The sequence below is a fragment of the Sciurus vulgaris genome (assembly GCF_902686455.1).
Source record: "Sciurus vulgaris genome assembly, chromosome: 1".
Classification (NCBI taxonomy): Eukaryota; Metazoa; Chordata; class Mammalia; order Rodentia; family Sciuridae; genus Sciurus; species Sciurus vulgaris.
Genome location: NC_136461.1, coordinates 25,680,442 through 25,706,289, shown reverse-complemented (window position 1 = coordinate 25,706,289; position 25,848 = coordinate 25,680,442). Strand labels below are relative to the sequence as shown.

General features: G+C 36.7%; 1 protein-coding gene across 3 annotated transcripts; it reads right to left on the bottom strand.

The window, feature by feature from the left end:
- Nucleotides 1-348: 348 nt before the first annotated feature.
- Nucleotides 349-24,024, bottom strand: ZMYM1 (zinc finger MYM-type containing 1). 3 transcript variants are annotated; one of them, XM_079106448.1, is made up of 10 exons: nucleotides 23,945-24,024; nucleotides 17,974-18,140; nucleotides 16,547-16,619; nucleotides 16,117-16,366; nucleotides 10,318-10,492; nucleotides 10,012-10,224; nucleotides 5,592-5,745; nucleotides 3,816-3,953; nucleotides 3,610-3,647; nucleotides 349-3,231 (listed from the first exon to the last, which is right to left on the bottom strand). In XM_079106448.1, exons 2-10 carry the CDS (start codon nucleotides 18,064-18,066, stop codon nucleotides 925-927), a joined length of 3,441 nt encoding a protein of 1,146 aa, XP_078962574.1. In that variant the 5' UTR covers nucleotides 18,067-18,140; nucleotides 23,945-24,024; the 3' UTR covers nucleotides 349-924. The 3 variants fall into 3 exon arrangements, with proteins under 3 accessions (XP_078962574.1, XP_078962573.1, XP_078962575.1); XM_079106447.1 differs by having other exon boundaries at nucleotides 23,669-23,990; XM_079106449.1 differs by lacking the exons at nucleotides 16,547-16,619; nucleotides 23,945-24,024 and having other exon boundaries at nucleotides 17,974-18,108.
- Between the last annotated feature and the right edge of the window lie 1,824 nt (nucleotides 24,025-25,848).

Sequence of the window (25,848 nt, the reverse complement as noted above, 5' to 3'; positions counted from 1 at the left end):
GAAACAATTTAACAAATACCACAGTAGGTAGAAAGGACAAAGTGAAGAAGTGAAGAACTGTGCAATTTAATGTACCACTTAGGGAAAATATTTCTAGAAAGATATTTAAGGAACAGAAAAATTCAGGTGGCAGCTGGGGATGGGGCTCAGTAATAAAGCACTTGCCTAGTGTGTCTGAGGTCCTGGGTTTGACCCCCCCCCAGCTTTGCAAAACAAATAAGCAAAATCTTCAAAGGAAACGAGTGCCAAGGAGTAAGAAAGCTTTTCACTATGTCTTTGTGTCTTTTGAATTAAAAAAAAAAAAAAAAAAAAAAAAAATATATATATATATATATATATATAGTTGTACATGGACACAATGCCTTTGTTTTTATGTTGTGCTGAGGTTTGAACCCAGTGCCTCACACGTGCAAGACAAGTGCTCTATCACTGAGCCACAACCCCAGCCCCATGTCTTTTAAATTTTTGAATGTGGGGGCTGGGGAGATAGCTCAGCCAGTAGAGTGCTTGCCTTGTAAGCACAAGGCCCTGGGTTTGATCTCCAGCACCACCCCCCCAAAAAAAAAAAAATTTTTTTTTTGAATGTGAATATGCTAAATGTTCTGTTGAATTGTTTTTTTCTTAAGAAACCCAATTTTGAAATAAAAACTAGAATTCCAAGCCAGGCACGATAGTGTGTGCCTGCCATCCCAGCTACTCAAGAGACTGAGGCAGGAGGATCACTTTAGCTCACAAGCTTGAGACCAGTCTGGGCAATACAGTGAGACCTCATCTCAAAGAAAGAGAAAGGGGTACGGGTATAGCTCAGTGATAGAATACTTGCCTACTGTGTGAAGCCCTGGGTTGGAGCCCCAGTACTACCAAACAAACAAACAAACAAAAAAACCCAAAACATTCTTTAAAATCAGTTTGATTTAGCAAGTATTATATAGTTTTCACTTGACTGATAAACTTTTCTACAATCCCATTGAGTCTATCAGGCTCCATCAATTTATTTACTAATTCCTGCTCAATAGCCATTAGGGCCAGGCCACTAAGCTTCTCTTCTCCCATATTATGAAATAAATATGTTTTAAGACGAGGCAGTGTAGAAAATGAGTTTTCAGCAGTTGGTGAAGTAATTGGCCAAGACAAAGCAATACATAACAGCTTTGAGATGGAAGGAATACTATTGTGAAGACCATGCTGAATAAACAAATAGCCAAGATTGACGAAGGTAATGGAATCATAATCTATGACAAAGTTGAGCTTCGCATAGTGCCGATAAAATCTAAGTTCAGGGATAATGTCTGCATCAAGCTGATAAAATTCTTGAATATGTTTGGCTGTTGCTTCATTTAATGGTTCGTTCCATTTAAATAATAGTTCTGAAATTTGCTTCATTTTGCAATAATCGAACTCTGAAAAGCACAACTTTAAATTTTCTAATACAGTATCCAGGCCTTGGTAATAGATACTAATCTTATATTGTTCTTCTGTTGAAGTAGGAGACATATTATCTGAATTGCTAAAATCTATGGTTTTCTGAATTTTTCTTCTTCTCTGAAGAGAAGGTTTTTCAACTTCAAAACCCTTACTGGTTATTTTCTTACATATTTCCTCTGCTCCATCCCAGATAGTTTTGAAATATACATCATTTCTTTCAGATGATAAGCATTCCAAAATTGCTTCTATTTTTGAAGACAAAGAAAAGATGTCTATGGTTTCACTTTGAAGCTCTTTGGAAAGAATTCCTGTAACACTTAACACTCGATAAAGAAATTTCAAACAAAAGATAAATTCAAATTTGGAAACCAGTGTCAATAAATCACTCAATTCATCAGCCAAACTTGTATTTGAGGAATGGCTTGATACAAACTCTAATGTTTCAATAATCTCTGGAAGACTGTCGATCACAGATAACAATGTACGATCATGGACTGTCCAGCATGACTGTGATACATGTTTTTTGCAAGTCTTGTTTTGACTTAGCTTAAAAATGTCTTGAAAATTTGCCAACATTTCCCCAGACATATGAATAGTGTTGAACAAAGTACTGAGAGTATTTAGAGCACCTCGGAGTTCTTTAACTTCTTTACAAAACCTAATTACTGCTAAATCCAAAAAATGTGCATAACAATGTATATATAAAGCTCTTGGTTCTTCCTTCCTGAATTCTGCTGCGATTTTATTAAATTTTACCCTCAAATTAGTGGTACTGTCATAGGCCTGGCCACATATTTTATTAAAATCAACTCCAATTTGCTGCAGATAAGTTTTGATAGTCCTATGTAAGTGGGTCCCAGTCATTTTTTCAATATCAACAAAACCCAAGAATCTTTCTTTAATTAAGATAGCCTTTGATGTTTTTTGTGGGTATCTTACACAAATTGAAAGCTGCTCTTTTGTAACACTATCAGTTGTTTCATCACATATTATTGAAAAAGCTGAGGAGACATTGATCTCATTCACAATATCCTGTAACATTTCGGTTTTTATTATTTCAATAATATCACTTTGAATTTGTGTACTATTATAGAAGTCAACTTGTGAACTCATCAGTCGAAACATTTCTTCTCCTTTATCTTTTGCTCTGGTTTCTAACAATTCTAAAAAATTGCCTTTATTGACAGATGAAACAGATTGGTCATTTGCTCCTAAGGGTAAACACTGCTTTCCAAGGAATAAAATATTTTCTATTACAAGTTTTAGGTACTTTTTATTTCCCTCAATCTGATTTGAATTAATAGATAAATTATCGCTAACAGCTTCATCACAAAACTGGTATTTCCTCCAAAACTGCAATGAATTCAAATGCATTTCACTTTTTTCATGCTTTCTGAATTTCTCCAGAGTTTTTTTCCAATTAGAAGTTCCTTGGGTTGTAAACGACTCTCCTCTATAGCTAAAGTTTTTCTGGCAGAACAACTGACAGGAATAACAGAATGTCATATCTTTTTTAATACTGTTTTCCACATGCTGAAAAGGTGAACGCCAAGGTTTCCTAGAACTTTGTGATTTACCTTTAACTTTTTGTACTTTGGCTGTAAATTTGGGGTGACGCAGTCCATCACTTATTTTCACAGATTTCATATTGCATGCAGGATCCTGGTTTGACACTTTATTTTTTTGTACTTCTAAACTGGCACCAAATGTGTGCTGGCTGAGTACTGAAGAAGATGGCAAAAGACTTGGCTGTTCCACACTATTAGCAATACCATTACTTGATTCATTGGGTGAACTCTTAGAGCTCTGTGGGTAAAAAAGAAAAAAAATCAGTTGTTTTAACAGTCTTTAAATAAAATACCAAACACATCTATTCTAATACAGTAAAATGAGTTAAGTTACAGTTTGAACTTCTCTGGGGAAACAGTTATTTATAATTTAATTATTTCAATCTAGATTCAGTATTAAATATTATAGAATCTTTTGGTATATAATTGTAATAAAATAATTTTTATTGCTCAGGTGACTAGAATTACTTAAGTAAAAAATGAATGTAGGAGGAAAATATGATTAATAAATATATGTAATACCTATACTATATGTAGGCACATACATAATTATGTATTAAAAAATCTGCTCATAAAAGACAAGACTGTAGACAAAAATAATTAGGATAAAACTTACATCTGAAATGACATTTGTTGTTACTGAAGAAATTGTACCTGTTAAAATAAATTAGAGCATAACTTTAAGATCTCATAACAAAAAAACAGCATCATAAAAACTGATTGCTTATTTCATATCAGGAGACAAAAAGAAAATTTAACACAAAGATTCATCCAGTATGACAAAACAATGTTTATATCAAATATCTTCACGTCAACTTTTACCTTGTAAGACATCAGTGTCCATGATGGGCAAGGCAACAGGATTATCTGCTAATGACACTATATTGCTAATAATTGGAATTGAATCCTTCTTTGGAGAAAGGTGCTCCATTGAAGCATCATGCACCATGGAAACATTTGCTGAAAAAAATAAACAAAAATACTTTCTAAAAGTCAGGCAGAATGGGTCAAACCAGAAATTGTTTTGAGTTAAAATATAGCTCAGCAGTAGTGCATGCACAAAGTCAAGGGTTGTTTAAGCTGCAGCAATACAAAAAAAAAAAAAAAAAAAAAAAAAAAAAAAAAAAAAATCAAGGAATAATGCAAATAGCTCATAACTTAAGATATTTCTGGGCAGCACTGGAGTAATCTTTAATGGGGCTTAAGGATAGCCCTTTTCTCCACTGCCAGGGGTTAGGGGGTGGGTAATAGGGATTGAATGCAGGGGTGCTTTACTACTGAGGTACATACTCAGCACCTCCCCCCTTTATTTTATTTTTTCCGGTGCTGGGGATTTGAACCCAGGGCCTTATGCTTGCAAAGCAAGCACTCTACCAACTGAGCTATCTCCCCAGCCCTCCCCCCTTTATAAAATTTACTTAGAGACAGGGTCTTGCTGAGCTGCTTAGCCCTTGTTAAGGTGAGGCTGGCTTTGACCCTGCCATCCTCCTGCCTCAGCCTCCTGAGTCACTGGGATTATAGGTGTGTACCACCACATCCAGCTGGATAGCCAGGTTTTTTAATATATTAGTAATAACAAAATGATCATTTACACTTCCTTATCATTTTATATCTTTTACTTTTATGCATAGTTTTTTAGTACTTTTATACTATTAGTTTGAAATTATGAGCAAATGTTTGCTGTGAGTGGGGATCCATTTCTAACTCTTCCAGAAATCATAAACTTCAGCATCAATGGAGCTAAATTAGTGTCCATGTTAGTACTGCAGAAAATTCTGTAATAGATATACAAATTCCAGGGGCATCATTCACCTGGTTGTCTAAATAGCACCACTGGTCCTATATGAGGCTCTTTGATAGAATACTTAGCCTTGGATTATATGTGCTTTTCTATCATTGAATATTTTAATTAATTAATTATTATTATTTTTTGTGGTGCTAAGAATTGAACCCAGGGCACTCTACCACTGAACTACACCCCAGCCCTTTAGTATTATATTTATAAGACAGGATCTCATTAAATTGCCAAGGTTGGACTAACAATTGCAATCTTCCTGCTTCAGCCTCCTGAGTAGCTAGGATTATAGGAATATGCCACTGAGCATGGTTTATTACTAAATCTTAAAGCATTTCCAATTACCTATACTTCACATGAAAATGAGTTGTAAAACCCTTGTTTTACAAAGCAAACATTCTATATTTTAACAGAATCAATCAAAAATGTATTGAACAAACTCAACATTGACTCCTATGAACCAAGTTGTATAGTAGGTACTAAATGTGTACTAATGTAAATATGCATGTGTTCGTTTACTAAAGGACCTAATACTCTAAAGGCATGGATCCTTAATTTTTTTCCATAAATATTGTTTTAAAATGAAGAGGTTCCGTATCAATCTAACATAACAATCTTTTTTTTTTTTTAAACAATCTTAACAAATAAATGAAAGTACTGGAAAATTGTTTTTATAACAACTTTTAGATTGCTTTGACTTTTAGGTCAGTTTAATGTGGAAATGAATCAAGATTATATATTAAAAGCAAAATGTAGTTAAGTCAATAGTTAATAAAATTCTGAAGTGACTAAACAGATATTACCTGTAGAAGATTCCATCTTAGCTTTATTATATGCAGAAAAACAATTAACAGAACAGAAAATCTCTGTCTTCCCCAAGTCATTAGTAATCTCAATCATTTCATCTGATGGCTTCAACGATTTGCAAGGGAAAGATGTAAGTATTTTGGCTGGTTTCTGTTTAAAGATTAAAACAATATTCATATTCCTGGCATGAGACATATTGTTAACAAAAGCATACCATCACTTTTTTTTTGGTTGAAATATTACAAATAATGACAATGACGCCAATCTTTATACTTTCATAAAACCTGGAAAAACAAACAAACAAAAAACACACTATGGATTGCAATGACTGAAATGAAGAAAATTGATAAATCTATTTGAAAACTGTTCTGTTATTTTTTGGACATATTTACCAATAATAATAATAATAATAATAATACATATGCAAGCAATGAAGAAAGTGGTCATAAAAGATATTCATCATCCCATGCACTGAAAGTCTACTGAATAAATCAACAGTCTTATAATTATAGGTTTTTCTTCAATATCAGCTTGCAAATCAACTTAGGAAAGCCTTCTACCTATGCTAAGGAGGAGCCAGAAAAGGGTATTTTAACATACATTACAATATACTGTGAGAATCACTGTTTCTAGGCTAATTTCATGATAAAACTTATAAGCACACTGTAAGAAAATAGGATACAAACAGTGAGAAGTACAGAGTACAATATGTTCAATAAGCAGGAAGTATACAAATTTGGATAAACTGAGGTTCAACATCTATTCCTTCATACTACAACAGTGATCGAACAGAACTACTTTTGGGGATACATGGTGGTAAGACAAGACAAAATACGCAAATTTTCTCTGTGAAAGAACAGAATATTGGCAAAAGAACAAGGAAATAAAAAAGATAATGTTGAAAATTTCTACTTTTAATCTTTTATTAATATAAATTTTTGTTATACATATTTTTAGTTTGAGTGATCTCAGCTATTGTTGCAGATGCTTTTCAAATTCCTCTTGTCCAGATCTTGCAGGTAGTACACCAAATGAATAAGAGACTCTATTGATGCCAGCTTCGATGACAGTGTTACCCACAGAGGGAGAGGGTCATGGACACTCAACTGTGGCTTCCAGAGATTTTAAAAAAAGGAGTCTTGAGAGGCCCAGCCTGCCTGGCATTTTGATGCTGCCTGTGAGTTTTATATTCTACAATGGTGTTGGGAGGTAGGTTGAGCACTCAATGAAATATAACTTGAAATTGGGCTGTGGTTGGTTGGTTGCTGGCAGTCCTATTCCATACTGAAATAATATCCTCCTGGAAGAAGACAGAGACCACAGTCCCACAGTTCTCCCTAACCATGAACTGTTTCCCCAACATGGCTAGTATGAGATTCTCCCAACAATGGGAGACCACAGCACCTCTGCAGCCAGATAATTTACTTGCTACCATTTTATCTATGTCATCCTCCCACATTTAATTCCTTCCTTGAAAAGAGGGAAATCACAATGTCTGTTAGGTCCCTGGGACATACCATGTGGCTATAAAACCTCTAGACCTGTTCCACAAGGCAAAGGTGGAGGAACTCATGCATGTACCACTGAGCTACATCCTAGCCCTTTTAAAAAATTTATTTTGAGACAGGATCTTTTTTTTTTATTATATATTTTTTAGTTGTTGATGACCTCAATTTAATTTATTTCTTTATATATGGTGCTGAGAATTGAACCCAGTGCCTCACACATGCCAGGCAAGTGCTGTACAACTGAGCTACAACCCCTTGAGATAGGATCTTGCTAAGTTGCCCAGGCTGGTCTCAAAATTGCTATCTGCCTGCTTTAGCTTCCTAAGTACATGGGATTACAGGTATGCACCACTGTGTTCCTCTCTGTTTCATTCATTTTGATCATGGTCCACTGTCATCACCTCAGCATCAAACTTGCTTTTTAGTCTCTTGATACTGCTGTTTCCATTGCCTCACAGAGTGACTTCTGCTCAACCAACACAATTTTTATATTTTGATCAAATGTTAACAATTCATATTAAAATTTTATTTAACATTAAGCAACAATAGTGGTATAATTCATAATTAAGTTAATTTGACATTCATATGGAAAAACTTCATATACTCTATTAAGGAGATATGGGGCCAGGTGTGGTGATGCATGCCTATAATCCCAGCAGCTTGGGAGGTTAAAGGAGGAGAATGGCAGGTTCAAAGACAGCCTTAGCAACTTAGAAAGGCTATAAGCAATCTTGTGAGACCCTGTCTCAAAATAAAAAATAAAAAGGGCTGGGGATATGGCTCAGTGGTTACATGCCCTTGGGTTCAATCCCTGGTACCAAAAAACAAAAACACAAGAAGAAATGGCTGCAACCCCAAAGAACCAAAGGCTGTCTGTTTTCTCTGATATGCAGATGCTAATTCACAGTAAGTTTGGGGGTGGGGGATGGGGGGGAGAATAGATGTACTTTGGATTAGACGGAGGGGAGTAAAAGGAGGGGAGAGGGCATGAGGGTTGGAATGATAAAATGAATTGGATATTATTACCCAATGTGCATATATGATTACATGACCTCCATATCATGTACAACCAGAAGAATGAGAAGTTATACTCCACTTATATGATGTGTCAAAATGCCATGTCGTGTATAACTAATTAGAACAAATTAAATAAAGGAATGAAAGTTGCACAAACTCAAAAAATAAAAAGAAGAAATGGTTGAGTGTGGTGGCATACACTTGTAATCCAATCTACCCAGGAGGCTGAGACAGAAGGATGGCAAATTCAAGGCCAGCCTGGGACACCTGGTGAAACCTTGAATAAAGAAATAAAAAGGGCTGGGGATGTAGCTCAGTGGTAGAAGGCCTCTGGGTTCAATCCCCTGTACCAGAAGAGGAAGAGGAAGAATATGAAAAAGCTATGGCCAAAATAATTATAAATATATCTAATAATCTATTTTTAAAAACAGCCAACTCATTTTTAGATTCCAATATTTGAACATTTCCTAAGTGTTCATTAACAATAAGAGTTTATTCTATTATAACTATTATACGATACCTTCATATTGTTAGGGCATAGTGTTAGGTTGTGCTCATTAATCGGTTTACTCATGTCAGCCCTGCCTCCATCACATGAGCTAAATAACTGGGTATCAGTCAGGCTAATAAAAGCAGGACAAGGCCTACTTACTGAGTGTAAGTCAAGAAGATAAAGAAAGAATGGCACTTCCTGCCTTTGGAAGGATTCTGTGCCTTCTATTCTTCTACTTTGGTCCCAAGGCAGGATATTCTAAGGGTGGGGACATTCTATATAGAAAAGATGTGGCCCACAAATGACCCATCTGAATTGTGGTTTGTTGGGACTCCCACCCTCAGTTGCTTGGGTTGTGGGTTTTTCTTTTTTTCATACTGGGGAATTGAACCCGGAGGCACTTAACCACTGAGCCACATCCCCAGTAGTGCCCCCCCCACCCCCCAGCTGCCCACCACAACCCGCTTTTTTAGCTGTGGATAGACCTTTATTTATTTATATGCAGTGCTGAGGATTGAACTCAGTGCCTCACACATGCTAGGCATGTGCTCTACCACTGAGCCACAACCCCAGGCCCCCAAGCCCTTTTTTATATTTTATTTACAGACAGGGTCTTGCTATGTTGCTTAGGGCCTCATTAAGTTGCCGAGGCTGGCTGGGATTCAGGTGTGTGCCACTGCACCTGGTTTCAGCTGTTTTTTGATAAAGAATTTATAGGGATCAAGTCAGATCATAAAGTATCATAGGAACAAGCTAGATATCTAACAGTTCTAATTCAAGCAGGGCTAGCTTTTCTGCTTTCAGAAGCAGAGAGACTCTCCTATCAGAAATGGGGGGTTATGGGGTTGTAGCTCAGTGGTAGAGCATTTGCCTCACACGTGTGAGGCACTGGGTTCGATCCTCAGCACCACATAAAAATAAATACAAGATACTGTGGTCTGTCTATAATTAAAAAAAAATATTTAAAAAAATAGGGGATTATTTCTCATGAATTATTTCCTCCAATGACTGATTCAGAAAAAGTATGTAACATTCTTGATATATCTTTACATTGTGTAGGTGAAAGAGTTAATTGTATTTAGGATGTTGCTTTAAAAAAATTATAATAAAATTACGTATTATTATTAAAAAAGAATTAATTGTAGTTTACAAGCAAGCTCCTGCCTGTTTACCTTTTCTTTGGTGAAAGACAATATGAGATTCTTTAGGACACTATCCACATAGTAGTTGTCATAAATTATGCAAGAAAGAACTGTCAAAAGCATTCTATTTCATCTTTATGAATTTACCAACTCAAATTATTCTCAATGGTACTAAAAATTATATTTCCACATTTTCCTAGAGTGGAACCATTCATAGACAGACTAAAAGGAGGAGCAATAGATCTTTTCTTCATACCTGCTTATATGCTGTAATATTCTTTGAACTATTAAAATAATGAGACTGTCCTTCCATCTGGAGTATGTGGAACAGACTAGAGCTGGTGTAACAGTAAGCGCCACAGTTCTCACAACAGTTCATGATAAAATTGTTAGCAGAGTGAAACTTTGAAAAGCAGTCATTACTGCAAAGGCTATGTTTCACTTTCTGGTATTTTACTTCATATTGAATCTAGGATTTAAATAAAAAATTTAATACAAACTCTGACTTTCAAGCAGAATCATCAGAATCCCTCTAGTTATTTTTTAAAAAGTTACAACTTACAATTGCTGTCTTCTGACACATATTACACTTGGTCAAAATGCTATTAGTACACATAGTAACAAATGGTTTCCTTTTTTCTTCGTATGATGAAAGACAAGACTGGCTACAAAAATGCTTGCTAGTAGTATTATCTTCCAGTTGAACACTGATCACATCCTTCTGATTTAAAATGTCCCTAAAAATAAATACAAGGACACCATTAAACACTTTTACCACTAACCTAATTTCTTTTTCTTTCATAAATTAAATGACCCCTGATCCCTGAAACAACTATCCCCCTGGCTCCTTCATTTACCTTAAGAACGGTGAAACAGTGAGATTATCAGCTTTAAAATGAGAAAACCTGAATTTGACATTTAGTTCTACCACTTTCACTTAGCAACCTTGGATAAATAATTTGTACTCCCTAAATGCTAATTTTCTCATCTGTAACAGGGATTATAAAACACATCTGATCATACAGTTTTGAGGACTACCTATTTAGTTGGTGCTCATGTTAACAGAGTGATAACAAATCACATATTCATTCCTGAGAAACACTGGAATTTATACAGTATATCAACATATGGTCTGCAAACCCCACATGTGTGTGTTGAGGGGGTCCCCAGATATTCTCCAGGGGACTCTAAGATCAAAACTATTTTCATGGCTGGGGTTGTGGTTCAGTGATAAGAGTGCTCGCCTAGCATGCATGAGGCACTGGGTTCGATCCTCAGCACCATATAAAAATAAATAAAACATAAAGGTATTGTGTTCATCTACAGCTATAAATAAATAAATAAATAACTATTTTCATAATATTATATGTCATTTGCCTTTCTCACTATGTTGTCATTTTAACTGATGGTATGAAGGCAATAGTAATTCCAATCATAGACATGTACACAAAAGAACTGAAAAGCAAGTATATATTCATGCAAGTTCTTAATAACACTATTGACAATGGCAGAAAGATGGAAATGGCTCAAATGTTCATCAATGGACACATGGATAAACAAACTGATAAATCAGCAGAACATTACTCAACTACTGGAAAAGAACGAAGTACAATGGGATGAACCTTAAAAACATGCCAAGGAAAAGACAGACACAAAAAGTCAAATGTATGGTTCTACTGATATGAAATTCTCAGAACAGATAAATCCATAGAAAGAATGCCATGATGGTTGCCAGGGGCTGAGGACAGAGGGAAATGGGGGAAAACTGCTTAGTAAGTAAGGCATTTTACTTTGGAACAACGGAAATGTTCTGGAACAAGATGGAGGTGATAGTTGTCCAACACCGAATGTACTAAATGACAGTGAAATGGTTAATTTTCTATTACATCAATTTCACCTAAATGAACTCGGAATAGAAAAAAAGTAGTGGTGGGTGAAACTACTGGAGCCTTAGCACAAATCAAGGCAATGACGCCAAAGGTACCAACACACACATTTACTTTAAAACAAAAATCATTTCCATTTTAATTAAGGATGTCCTTAATGTAACACAAATATTTTAAACTTAAATTTTATACTTGAGTATACTGTTTTAATATTCCATATAACAAAATGGGACATGGGCATAAAGTACTTCTCCAAAGGTCGATGACTATCTCAATGAAAAGCCTATATAGAATGTTTAGTTACAAGCTGAACAAGCCACTTTTTTTTTTTGGTGGATCACATTATTTATTTGAACATATGACTATAAGAAAAACTATTATCCAGAAGTTATCTGCTGGATACTTTCTTGAAAATGAAAATGAAAAAAAGTGAGACTGTCACTTCAAGAAAATAACTGACAGTATTTATTGCCAGTGATAAAATTCAAGCTTTCAAGTATAAATTAGAATTTTTTGAAAACTTGTATTTGTTATCTCCAGCTTGATCACTTCCCAATATTTGAAGTCTTTTCTGTTGAGGCTGGTGGTGATTTGAAAAATATTGCATAATGAAATGTGTCAACATTTGGAAGATTTGGAGAATGCAATAAGTCAATATTTTCCAAATGATGACAGCATGCTGTTATCAAAATCATTCAACGGTAAAACATCTGTTCAAAATACAAGAGAAGGGGTGTTAGCTCAGTACATTTGCCTAGCAAGTGCAAGGTCCTTCAATTCCAAGAAGTAGGAAGGAAAAAAAAGGTGTAAGACAAATTAATAAATTAAAGACCACAGAGTATAAAAAATTCATTGATATGGTTTCAGATTACATACTGCAACTATTTTTTTTTTTTTTGCAGTACTGGGGATTGAACTCAGGGCCTTATGCTTTCGAGGCAAGCACTCTACCAGCTGAGTTATCTCCCCAGCCCTGCAACTTTTTTTTTTTTTTTTTTTCCCCTTTTTTTGATACTGGGTATTGAACCTAGGGGCACTCTACAACTGAGTAACATCCCTAGGCCTTTTTTACTTTCTGAGACAGGGTTCTGCTATATTGCCCAGGCTTGCCTTGATATACAGGGGTGTGCCACTGTACCGAGCAACAATGCAATTAATATTTGAAAAACACTAACACTTGATTTTTGGTACAGTATCAAAAACGTCCACAAATATCTGAAAGGCTAATAAAATACTCCTCCGTTTTCCAATTACATATGTGTGAGGTTATATTTTCTTAACTAATATTTTGCAATAAACTGAAAATAGAAGCAAATATAAAAATCCAGATATTATAAAGTAGTTTACAAAACTGATAAACAATGCCAGTTTCTTAAAATTAATATTTTAAAAAAATGCTATTTGATTTTTAACATAGCAAATTTGATAATATAACCTGTAGAAACCACAACTCTTTGATCTTCAATAGTTGATTTTGTTTTGGTATTGGGGACTGAACTCAAGGGTGCTTTATCACTGAGTTACATTCCAGTCCTTTTAAAATTTTTTATTTTGAGACAGTGTCTTGCTAAATTGCTGATGCTAACCTCAAACCTGCAATCCTCCTGCCTTAGGTTCTTGAGTTTCTGTGATTATAGGCATTTGCCACATGAGTCTTCAATAGTTTTTGGAGTGTAAAGGACACCAGATATAGTGGCACGTGCCTGTAGTCCCAGCTACTCAAAGAGTTTGAGGCAGGAAGATCTCAAGTCCAGGAGTTTGAGGCCAGCCTAGGCAACACAGTAAGACCCTGTCTCATATTTAAAAAAACAAAACAAAAATAAAAGTACAAAGGGATCTTAGATTACAAAGTTTGAGAACTGCAGCTTTGGGAAATACCAAGATAACCTGGCTACCTAGAACCCTCAGAATATCAATCTTTAAGGATAGCAGTTTTCAAGATGAACTCCTCCTGAAATCAATACTACTTACACTTCAACATCTTCAAATTTTAAATGTACATATCATGAACTTTCCACATTTTAAAATTAAAACTAACAGGTTTACATAATTATCACATCAGTGATTTTACTGTTCCAAAATAGGACTTTATTCCCAGTACAGATCTTGTTTTTTGGATATTTTAATATTTTATGATCAGTGCTCTGGGATTTATGAATACACACTATAAAATCAGATCATGAATAATTAATTAATTTGAAGAGGTGATGGTAAGAGAAGAGTGAGGGACAGTATGAAAGTAGATTAAGAGGTAAAGATATATGAGGCACATCCTTGAGACAAAAAGAAATTAGCCAGCTGGGAAAGGAGGCAGAAAAAAATATGATCAGCAGATACACAAAAATCAGAAAAAGTGAACTGTAATTTTTACTGCTATTAGCATAATAGAATATTGACTTCTAATCTACTAGAGTCTTATAAACAAAATTAAAATATGAATCTTTGTTAGAAGGACCAAAAGTTAAACTCTGAATAAGCCAGTAAACAACTTTTATGTAAATAAAGTATTAGTGCATAGGCCTATTTGGCCTTTATTAATTGCTTTCTGGATTTCTAGTTGGTTTCAACTAAAGTGAAGAAATGACCTTCTTAAATACATACTTCTCAAAGACAAGTCACATCTTTCTAATAAGATTTTAAATATTTCAAAGCTAGCTTTCATTTTGTTCATGAATCAGGATAAAAACAGCATTAACTCAAAACAGACATTAAATCATGGCTATAAAAGAAAACTTAAGGTGGATGCGGTGGCACACAACTGTAATCTCGACGCTTGGGAGGACAAGGTGGGACGGCAGCCTCAGCAACCTAGTGAGACTGTCTCAACCTAGAAAAAGGCTGGGGATGTAGTTCTGAAGTAAAACCCCCTTGGTTTCAATCCCTAGTACCAAACAACAACAAAATACCTTAAAATTACTAAAAGTTAGATAAAATTTTGAGAACTACAGAAAGAGGCTAATGAATGTGAAATTTAAAAGTTTTGAAAAAAGCACAATTTACTATGAATAATGATGGCCTCTCCTAGTCTGTTACTACCATCTTCCACCACCTATAATTTTAATGAGAAAAAAATTTATTACAGAGGAAGCAAAATTTGCCTCTCATTTTTGCTAACACTGGATTTGTATACCTTAAAGAACAACTTACACACTAAATCTTTCCTGTTTCAGTCTTTTTCAATCTGTGAAGCTCCTGCTGAAGAAATGTAATGAGTATACTCCAAACAGAGCAACTTGATACCTTAACTTCTCAGGGCCTCTGTTTCCTCAAAACCAAAAGAAAAGGTTTTGATTGGATGATTTCTCTAAGGTCCCTTCCAGTTTTATGATTCTGCAGAGAAAGAAAGCAGGCTGAAGAGAGTGCCATATAGCCCACAGCTAAAAAGAAAAAAAGACAAAGAACAAAGTATAGTATTGAGGCTTGAGAAAGCAAAAGAGAAAGGTAAGTAGACTTTCAGGGAATAAGACTTGAAACAACAGTTAACACCTGAAGTAGCAGCCAAATGAAGAGCTGAAGCAACCCACAAAAAAGGTTGGTGAGCTTGTTAAGGGAATAACAACAGTTGACTGTCAACATGCATTGAATTCTTATTAAATGCCAGTATTGCTCTGATTACTTAAATATATTATTAAATGCTCATAATTCTTATGTACGTATAAAAGATGGGAATACTAAGAAAGAAGTTCTCAATGCTTCTCAAACTTTAGCATGTATGAGTCATATAGGGATAAATGCAATTCTGATACAGTAGGTCTAACTGGACCTGAGAACCTGTACTTCCAGTAAGTGCTCAGATGAAAATAATATAGTTGCATGGGAATAATACTTTAAGTAGCAGAATGCTAACAGAGGGAGCAAAAATTCAAATTATGGCAAACTAATTCCAAAACAAGATATTATTTGAAAGGAATTTAATATACTTAGAAATAAATATGATGGTCTATAAATATTCTTGTTTGGCATTAGCATTTATACTATCTTTGGACTTGCAGTCAAAATGCCACTAATCCAATCATATCCCCATAGAAACCTGCATATATATATGTAGGTTTATCTATGGCTCTTTAACTTTTCAAAAGAATTAAATAATTTCACTTACCATCATAGGACTAATGTAATATTATTCTACATTTTGGAAGATTCAAACTACATGACTAAATTTTTAGTAGGCTGTTTCTTATACAGCTAAATGATAGAACAGAATGAGCATAGCAATAATCCTAATTACAGAAAATTTCAAATGAGAGCTCTGCAAGTCACATTATTTAAAATGGGAAAAAGAGTTCCTCATGTATTAATTTCTGCAAACCTCTCAATTACCAAAATCTACTTCTGACCAATCTATTAGAGCAACTGAAAGCAGAAGTTTTCAGTAAGTCAAGGTAACATATCTATAGAAAATATAGAATATTACAACTAAGACTCTGACCATGACCTATGTAGGGAAGTAAAAAGCAAAATTTAGAATTATATACTTTGTGCAGTTTGAGCAAGTTCTTTTGGCAGGAGCTGGTGAACTGGTAGATGAAATATGTTCTATGATGCATGGGGTAGAGCAGAAAAGTTGAGTAGACCCTTTCCTCTGATAAGCAGTTTGCCCCTTCTGGAGAATTTTTTTACAACCACAACAGGAAACCTGAACAGTTGTGGTTGAAACTGAAGGAAGCATTTTATTTATGCCAGATGATGACAGAGAAAGCTGAACGCCTGCAGTCAACTGTGATGCTACAAAAACAAAACAGGAAGAAACTTATTAGTATTTTCATAGTTAAGTATGTACTCTTTCATTTTCTTTTAGATTTACTTTTACCCAACCCCCAACATGCAATATTTAAAGGTGTTTTTAAATTTGTTTTTAAATCTGTTGGTCAGAATAAATATAATTAACTTAAATAATTCTATTACCACTGTCTGAAAATGTAGTATTTATTTTCAATTCATTCTCCTGAGTTTTGGGTTGTTGGGCTTGACAATATTCCTAAAAAAAGAGTTGAAAACAATGAGTACAATGTACCTAAGACAATCATTCAATACAAAGCGATAAATTACACTCAAGTCTGTTCAATTAGCTGTATAACTGAATCAAACCGAGGTACAGAGGTGAGCATTTTCCTTTTGGTGCCCTTTGGCTGATAACTTTAATTTTCTATGATACCAAAAACTGACTGATTAATATCAGGTTTCCTTTTTTGGTGTAATTATTAGATAGAGTGAATTCTATCATCACACCAATTGAAACTGGCCTGTTTGGGAAATTTGTTTGTTTTCTCTCTAATCCTGACTTCTGAGGTCAGGCAAATGGTTGTTTCAGCTTGGTGACATGGAACCTTAGTGACTTCATTTTGACTTTTAGCTTGGTTTTCTGGGGCCCAGTTATGGAGTGTAGTCCAAAACAATGGCCTCCTATAATTTTTTGTTTAATAATTGCTACTACCAATAGAGAATAGATATAATGACATATTCTCCCTATTGTTTTAATCATTAACAATCAATTATATCTGCATAAGGACCATAAGTCTAGAATTGTTGTATTGGGCCAAATGATTCTTATAAAGTAGGATTTTTTTCAGAACTACAGGCAGTTTCACTGCCACCCTGTCTAAACTCAATCTGTATGTTTGACTGCCCATGGGTTGAAGAAGCAATAGTTAACTGTTAGATGAATATTTCACAATGTCACCAACTCAATACTGATCTAATTTATGCTACCTTTTTTTTTTTTTTAAATAAGAGAGGACTGGGACTGTGGCTTAGTGGTGGAGTGCTCCCCTAGCATGTGTGTGTGAGGCACTGGGTTTGATTCTTAGTACTACATACAAAACTAAATTTAAAAAAAAAAAAAAAAAAAAAATAGGGCTGGGGTAGCTCAGTTGGTAAAGTGCTTGCCTTGCAAGCACAAGGCCCTGGGTTCAATCCCCAGCACCTCAAAAACAATCAAACAACAACAACAAAAAATAATGAGAGAGAAAGATGGGGTCTAGCAATGTCCAAATTGGTCCTAAACTTCTGGGCTCAAGCAAGCCTCCTGTCTCACCTACCTAACAGATGGACTACAGGCATATGCCACTGGACAGTTTAGGCCATTTTTCAATGGAAATAAGTTACAACTTCATTCTCTTGCCAGGTGCAGTAGTACACACCAATATCCCAGCTGCTCAGGAGGCTGAGACAGGAGGATTACAAATTCAAGGCCAGACTGGGCAACTTAATGAGACCCCATCTCAAAATAAAATAAAAGGGGCTGGAAATGTAGCTCAATGTTTAAAGTGGTACTAAATTCAATCCCCAGCACCACCAAAATAGAAAAAAAGAAAAGAAGATAAAATATTTACTTGAGCATTGTCAGGTTCGGTCTTAATTTCAACAAGCCGCTCCAGCTGTAATGCCACTGTCTTATGTTCACCATCTGAAGGTTGTCCTTTCATTTTAAAATTGGATGCAAAGGAATCCTCCACTTCTAAATTAATGGATGTCTTCCTGGAGAACTGTTTCCAGAGTCCTGAAATAAAATATTGACAGAAGTCTGATTTTAAAATTAGTGTTTTTAAATATAGTACTTTTGTGAAATTACTAGAGGCTATAGACAACTCAGCATCAAGTTTCCTTCCTTTCATCCAATATTTCTAGATAATTTTGCTTTACATTCTCTGATAGTTAATACCTCTGTGCTTTCTTCTAGAACTAATTTCCATTTCTGTTCTTCTAGGCCTGGATGCAGATACCACAAAACCTACAAATTGTTTTTTTTGTTTTTGGTATTGGGTATGGAACCCAAGGGTGCATTCATCCCTGAGTCACCTCCCAGCCTTTTTTATTTTATGGCCTAGTTAAATTGTTGAGGATGACCTTGAATTTGGGATTCTCTTGCCTCAATCTCCCAAACTGCTTGGATTACAGGCATGCACCACCATGCCTGGCTTTACTAACTATTATAGAGGGCAGGGATAACTTACTCCATGGGTATAAACTTACATTAAACACGTATAAACAGAGAAGTTAAAAGTTGTTACAGGAGTAATCCCAGACTTATTTTTTTTTTTTTAATTAAAAATCATAAATTTACATAGGGCAATGTTGTTTGATTCATTCTGTCCCCCCCCCCCCCCCCCCAGACTTATGGTTTTATTCTGGGTTAGTATATGAAAGACCCAAGTAATTCTGCTATTTTTTTATTTGTGAGGTTGGGGCCTAACCACCATCTCATCTCCATCTTTATCTCAGCTTCTACTGAATGCTCCTATTTCAAGGCAGAAAATTGAATAATTAATTATGGCCTGACTTTAAGTGCAGTTAATAACTCATATAGCCCAAATGAACAATGCACACAATTTGCACACCAAAACTCACTGGAAATTAACTAATATATTGTCATTGAGTAGATTCGCTTCACCTGAAAGTAAATAGGCTGTGCATGTCTATCATCAATTAAAAACAAAGATGGTCACACCACCAAAAGTGTTATACAAATTTAATGCAATCCCTATTAAAATCTCAATGACATTCTTCAGAGAACTAGAAAAAGCAATCTTGAAATTCATCTGGAAAACATGAGATCCAGAATAGCCAAAGCAATCCTTAGCAAGAAAAGTAAAGCAGGAGACATCATAATATGAAATATTAAATTGTACTACAGAGCCACAAAAATGGCATGGTATTGGCACCAAAACAGACACATAAATACACAACAGAAGACACAGAGACAAACCCACATAACTACACTGATCTCATCCTAGACAAAGGCACCAAAACCATTGACTGGAAAAAAAGATAGCCTCTTCAACAAATGGTGCTGGGAGAACTGGAAATTCATATGCAGCAAAATAAAATTATACCCCTTTCTCACCCTGCATGAAACTCAACTCAAAGTGGATCAAGGACTTAGACACTAGAACACAGACCCTGTGCCTAAATAGAAGAAAAAGTAGGTCCAAGTCTTCACCATGTTGGCTTAGGAAATGACTTTCTTAACAGGACCCCTAAAGTATAAGAATTAAAATCAAGAATCAGTAAACGGGATGGATTCAAACTAAAAAGATGCTTCTCAGCAAAGGAAACAATCAAGAATGTGAAGAGAGAGCCTACGGAATGGGAAAGTTTTACCACATGCACCTCAGATAGAGCCAAAAAACCAAGTAACCCAATAAATAAATGGGCAAAGGAACAGAAGAAGAAATACAAATAGTCAAAAAAATATATAAAAAAATATTCAGCATTTCTAGCAATTAAGAGAAAAGCAAATCAAAACTACTCTCAAAATTTCATCTCATTCCAGTCAGAATGGCAACGATCAAGAATACAAGTAATAATAAATGTTGGTGAGGATGTGGGGAAAAAGGTACACTCATACGTTGCTGGTGGGACTGCAGATTGGTGGGACTGCAGATTGGTGCAACCACTATGGAAAGCAGTATGGAGATTCCTCAGAAAACTTGGAATGGAACCACCATTTGACCCAGTTATCCCACTCCTCGATTTATACCCAAAAGATCTGAAATCAGCATACTATAGTGACACAGCCACATCAATGTTTACAGCAGCTCAATTCACAACAGCTAAACTATGGAACTAACCTAGATGCCCTTCAACAGATGACTAGATAAAGAAACTGTGGTATATATACACAATGGAATATAACTCAGCCATAAAGAAGAATGAAGTTATGCATTTGTAGGTAAATGGATGGAGCTGGAGAATATCACGCTAAGCAAAATAAGCCAATCCCGAAGAATGAAAGGCAGAATGTTTTCTCTGATATGCAGATACCAGTTCACAATAAGGGGGGGTGGCCAGGGAAGAACAGAGGTACTCTGGATTAGACAGAGGGGAGTGAAAGGACAGGAGTGGATATGGGGGTAGAAATAATAGTAGAATGAATCAAGACATTTTGACCCTATGTGCATATTTGACTGTGTAACTGTATCATGTACAACCAGACAAATGAGAAGTTATGCTGCATTTATATATGATGTGTCAAACTGCATTCTACTGTCATGTATAATTAAACAGAATATAAAAAACAAAACAAACACCCATGAGCTTTGGCATTCTGGAACCCCTTCAAATGTGAAATCACACAAATTGAAGAATACTGGAAAGCACCCTGAAAAAAAATCAGTTAATGTACTATTTCTGAAGTAGGGAAAATGGTACATAACATCTATCCAATTATCAAAAAAAGAGTAAAAAACATATGAATGACAACAAAATGCACATGAGAATAAAACGAGTCTCGAAGACTAGATTTTTTGGGGGGGCTGGGGAGGGCAGGGGTAACAGGGATTGAACTCAGGAGCACTAGATCACTGAGCCACATCCCCAGCCCTATTTTTTGTATTTTATTTAGAGACAGGGTCTCACTGAGTTGTTTAGAGCCTTGCTTTTGCTGAAACTGGCTTTGAATTTGTGATACTCCTGCTTCAGTCTCCTGGGACACTGGGATAATAGGAGCCACTGGGATTATAGGTGGGCACCACCACACTGGGTGAAGACTAGTTTTTAATATAGTCCTTCAAATCTTTCCAAACGAGGGTTAAATGGCACCTCTGATTAACAGTCAAAAGATAACTGTGGCATTATCTTCCTGCTGGTAAACACTGCCTGGTAGTAATTTAAAGCATTTTGATTTAGGGTCTGAGGGTATTAGTCAATGGTAGATTTAGAGCACGTTTATGGTTTTTTTTTTTTTTTTCTCTTTCTCATTTGAGCCGCTGGGGATTTGAACTGCGGTCCTTGCGCATGCTAGGCGAGCGCTCTCCAAAAGAAGCTATTTCTTCAGCTCCTAGAGCACGTTTAGAAAGCACAAGGCCCTGGGTTCAGTCTCCTGCAAGGGAAAAAGAATCTTTTTTTTTTTACTTAAACCAAAGAGTAACTATTTATTTATTTTTTGTGGTGCTGGAGATTGAACCCAGGGCCTTGTGCATGCCAAGGCAAGCACTCTAACAACTGAGCTATACAAGTCCGAATTTTTTAATTTTAAAACTTTTTTAAAAAATATTTTAAAATTGTTGATGGACCCTTATTATATTTCTATGAGGTGCTGAGAAGTGAAGCCAGTGCCTCACACAGGCTAGGCAAGTGCTCTACACTGAGCTACAACCCCACCCTGAAAGAGGAACTTCTTATAGAGCAGAGTTTTCGATAAATTGCTTAGGGCCTCCCTATGTTGCTGAGGCTGGCTTTTGTTTTTTTTGTTTTTTTTTTTTGGCGGTGCTGTGGATCGAACCCAGGGCCTTCCAACTGAGCTATCTTCCCAGCCCTGAGGCTGGCTTTGAACTTGAGTCTCCTGCCTCAGCCTCCAGAGTCACTGGGATTACAGGCCTGCTCTACCATCCAGGCCACATTTTCTTTTAAGTAAAACATGACTGCAGAGAAACTACGAATTATCAAGAGTTACTTTCAGACATAATACAGATGTCCAGAGGGAATACATCCACTTTCCTTCTGAAAAATTAGTATAACATTGCTTATATAAAACCTGATGTTTCAAACTGCTTCACCTTAATCTTTCTATTCCTCCCCACTACACCCTGCTCCTGTTTTCCATCCTGAAAAAGTAATTTTGTGCCTATTCAAATTCTAGTCAGTTTATAAACTCAGTTCTAGATCTTATCAGATTGTTACTTACTCTAATAAATCAGTAGCTTTCAAATAGTGTTTGTGGTGTTCAACAAACATTTTTAAGATAAAAATTTACTTTTAAAAAAAGTAATAAAATCCTGAGATATACTTACCTGTTATAAACCAAATGTTATTTTGGAAACCTCCAAAGCATTAACTTGTGTTAATTAATACAGAACTTTTGGAAAGTAGCCTTTCCTGACATCTGGATGAATATAGTTCAATGCCTTGTAGCCCTGACATTGACTAGGAATATTGCGGGTCTGCACCAATCTTTTTTAGATTATATTCTGCCATCTATATATGTATATACACAGACACACAAACATACTCACATAAACCCTAGAGGTAAATTCACCACCTTTTTTTGCCGGGGAGGGACAGGTACTGGGGACTGAACCCAGGGGCACTTTACAACTGAGCCAACTCCCAGTCCTTTTTATTTTTTGAGATAGGGTCTTGCCAAGGTGTTGAAGTTGGTCTCAAACCTAAATCCTCAATCCTCCCGCCTTAGCTGCTCCAGGGAATACAGGCCTGCACTGCCTAGACAGGCTAAATTCACTACTTTTGTAAGTGCATCTACTCCATTAATGCTCTTGCCACAATCTAGAAATTGAATGGGCAAAGTGTTCTAATGAAGTTCCTGTTGCAATTTTCGGATGCTCCTTATATCATGTATTGAGACAGGGACTACAAGGTATTGTCAGATGCTGTTAGTGATTCAACTCTTACAGCAAAAATTGTTAATTTATTTACTTTCAAGCTTCTGGTTCAGTTTAATTGAGAAGTATGTTGATACTGTATCCTGATTAAGATAATTAAATCACTGTTGGCAAGCAGTAGTCCAAGGAAACCAAGATATTCTCAATTCTGCACTCCAAGGCAAAATACATTGCATCTTCATTTAATGCCAATTTCAAATCCGAACTCATCTCAAAGAGTAAATTTTTTTTTTTTTTTTTTTGATACCGAGAATGAACCCAGGGGCGCTTAATCATTGAGCCACATCCCCAGCCCTTTTTTATTATTTTGAGTCAGGGTTTCGCGAAATTGTTGAGGCTGCCTTTGAATTTGGGATTCTCCTGCCTCAGCCTCCTAAGCCCTTGAGACTACAGGCGTGCGCCACCGCGACCGCGAGAGTCAAACTTTTAGAACAATTAGCTCCTTTCTTTTTTTGTTAATTTTTTTTTGTCCGGCGGGCCTACATGCTAAGCAAGTGCTCTACCACTGACCTACACGTCGTTTCTTTTAGTTGAGACACCGTGCACCATTCTATTTGCAGAAACTGTTTAAAGATTTTTTTCTTTTTGCTTGAAAAATCATTATTTAATGACAGGACAGTCACAGGTGTGATTCCACGTTTTAGAAACCGAGGTCGCGGAAGGAGCAAAGGCAGAAAGGCCGGTTTACCATGCAGGAGCAGTGGGCGGCGAGAAATCTCTGGAGCGGGAGCAGTGACCCCCAGATTCTCGGCCGGCGAGGTCAACAAAGGCGACAAACGCGCTCCAGGTCAGGGCTAGGCCGCGAGTTCCCGACCCCCAGGTGCCAGCATTTGCTTTCAGGGCCCAGTCTCTAGAACCCCGGCTCCACCCGCGCGCCATCCTCCCACAGACCGGAGAAACTCTGCCCCTTTCCGGTAACGCGCAGGAGTAAAGACCGAAACCAGAGCCGCAGAAGGAGGCTTACTAATTTCTCTCAGGAAGGCTCCCCGCGAACAGCCTCTCACGGACTCGTCGACGCAAAACGGCTCCGCCGGCCCCGCCCCCTTCCCGTCGTCCTCTGCGGCCGAGCATGCGCAGCGCAGCCCGGCGCCGGTGCTGTCTCGCGACTTTGGAAAGGGTGCTCTGCGGGTGGGCAGGGAGGTGGGCAGGGAGGTGGGCAGGGAGGTGGGAGAGGGGCCAGGGAGGAAGCGTTAAGTCCTGGCGGGCCTTTGTCATTGAAGTGATCTCAGGCAGGGCAATTGAATTTCCCGGATTTGAAAGAGGGCTGACCCACTTACTAGCAATAAATAAGTGATTTAACAACTTCTGTACTTTCCTATTCTTCAATTTGAAATGGTGTTAATTATAATGCCTGCACCTAGGCTTGTGAATATTAGGCAATGCTAAGCAAAGCTTCAGGTGCAGAGTAAGTTCCTAGTACATTTATCTGCAGAAATTGGGACCCTCTATTCGAGCGCAGTGGTGCATTCCTGTAATCCCAGCAGCTCAGGAGGCTGAGGCAGGAGGATCATGAGTTCAGGCCAGCCTCAGCAATTTAGCGAGACCCTTAGCAACTCGGCGAGACCCTGTCTTTAAATAAAATATAAAAAAGGGCTGGGTATGTGGCTCAGTGGTTGAGAGCTTCTGGGTTCAATCCCCGGTACCAAGAAAAAAAGAAAAAAAAAAAAAAAAAGAAAGAAAGAAAGAAAGAAAAGGAGGGTTTCTGCTATCTCTTTGTTTTTTGCATTACTGGGGATCAGTCCCAGGGTCATCTGCATGCCAGGCAAGTGACCTACCAGGGAGCTACACCTCAGCGCCCCCCCCCCCCTTTTTTTTAATTGCCTGAGCTGGCCTTGAATTTGGGATCTCCTACGTCAGCCTCCCAAGTAGCTGGGATTATAGGCATGCTCCAGGACACCTGGCTCTGAGTATATTAAAATCAAAATAATCCCAAAACTGGCAAAAAATTATGGTATATTTTAAATGCTTATATTTAACAAAGTAGTACTTTGAACAGTTAAAAACATATAGGATCAAAAATTATGATATTCCTGCTGGGTGCTGTGGTGCACATTTGTGATCCCAGTGACTTGGAAGGCTGAGGCAGGAGGATCATAAGTTCAAAGCCAGTTTAGTGAGGCCTTAAGCAGTTTAGCAAGACCCGGTCTCAAAAAAAAAAAAAAAAGAAAAAAAAAATGTTGGGGATGTGTTTCAGAAGTTGAGCACCGCCAGTTTCAATCCAAAAAGTACCAAAAACTTATGATCTTCCTAAAATCATAATAGGATTAGAAAAAAATACATAAAGTTAGGTTACTTATTGCAGTCTTGTCTTTGACTATAACTACTATTACTTTTTTTTTTTTTTTTTTTTTTTCTGTATTAGGGCTTGAACCCAGGGACTTGTTGCCACTGAGCTATATCCCCCAGACTTTTTTTATGTTTTTTAGTTTGAGACAGGGCATACTAATCTGCCCAGGCAATCCTCCTTCCTCAGCCTCCCTAGTTGCTAGGATTACAGGACTACACCATGCCTGACTGACCATAATTGTGTGTGTGTTTGTGTGTGTGTGTCCAAAAGACCTGACAAGAACAATTTTAAAGGAGGAAAAGTTTATTTTGACTCACAGTTTTAGACTTCAGTCCATGATTGGCTGATGCCATAACTCTGGGCTCAAGGTGAGGAAGGACATGGTGGAGGAAAGTAGCTCAGGACTTGGTAACAAGAAAGCAGACCATAACTTCTTAAAGAGGTACTATCAAATGTATGAATTTGAGGACCAGGGGCAGAGCTCAGTGGTAGAGTGCTAGTTGAACACATGGGAGGCTGTAGGTTCCAATCCCAGCACTGCAAACAAAAACGTAGAAGCATGTATTTGAGGCACTTTGTGA

What these genes read in the sequence shown, in the direction of transcription:
- ZMYM1 (XM_079106448.1), bottom strand. Translation starts at nt 18,066, where the DNA reads ATGAAAGGACAACCTTCAGATGGTGAACATAAGACAGTGGCATTACAG. An exon ending in TACTACATTTTCAGACAGTG is followed by an intron (nt 16,367 to 16,546) that starts GTAATAGAATTA and finishes TTGTTTTTGTAG; the next exon opens with CATCACAGTTGACTGCAGGC. An exon ending in ACTTGCTCAAACTGCACAAA is followed by an intron (nt 10,493 to 16,116) that starts GTATATAATTCT and finishes ATTTATTTTTAG; the next exon opens with GGACATTTTAAATCAGAAGG.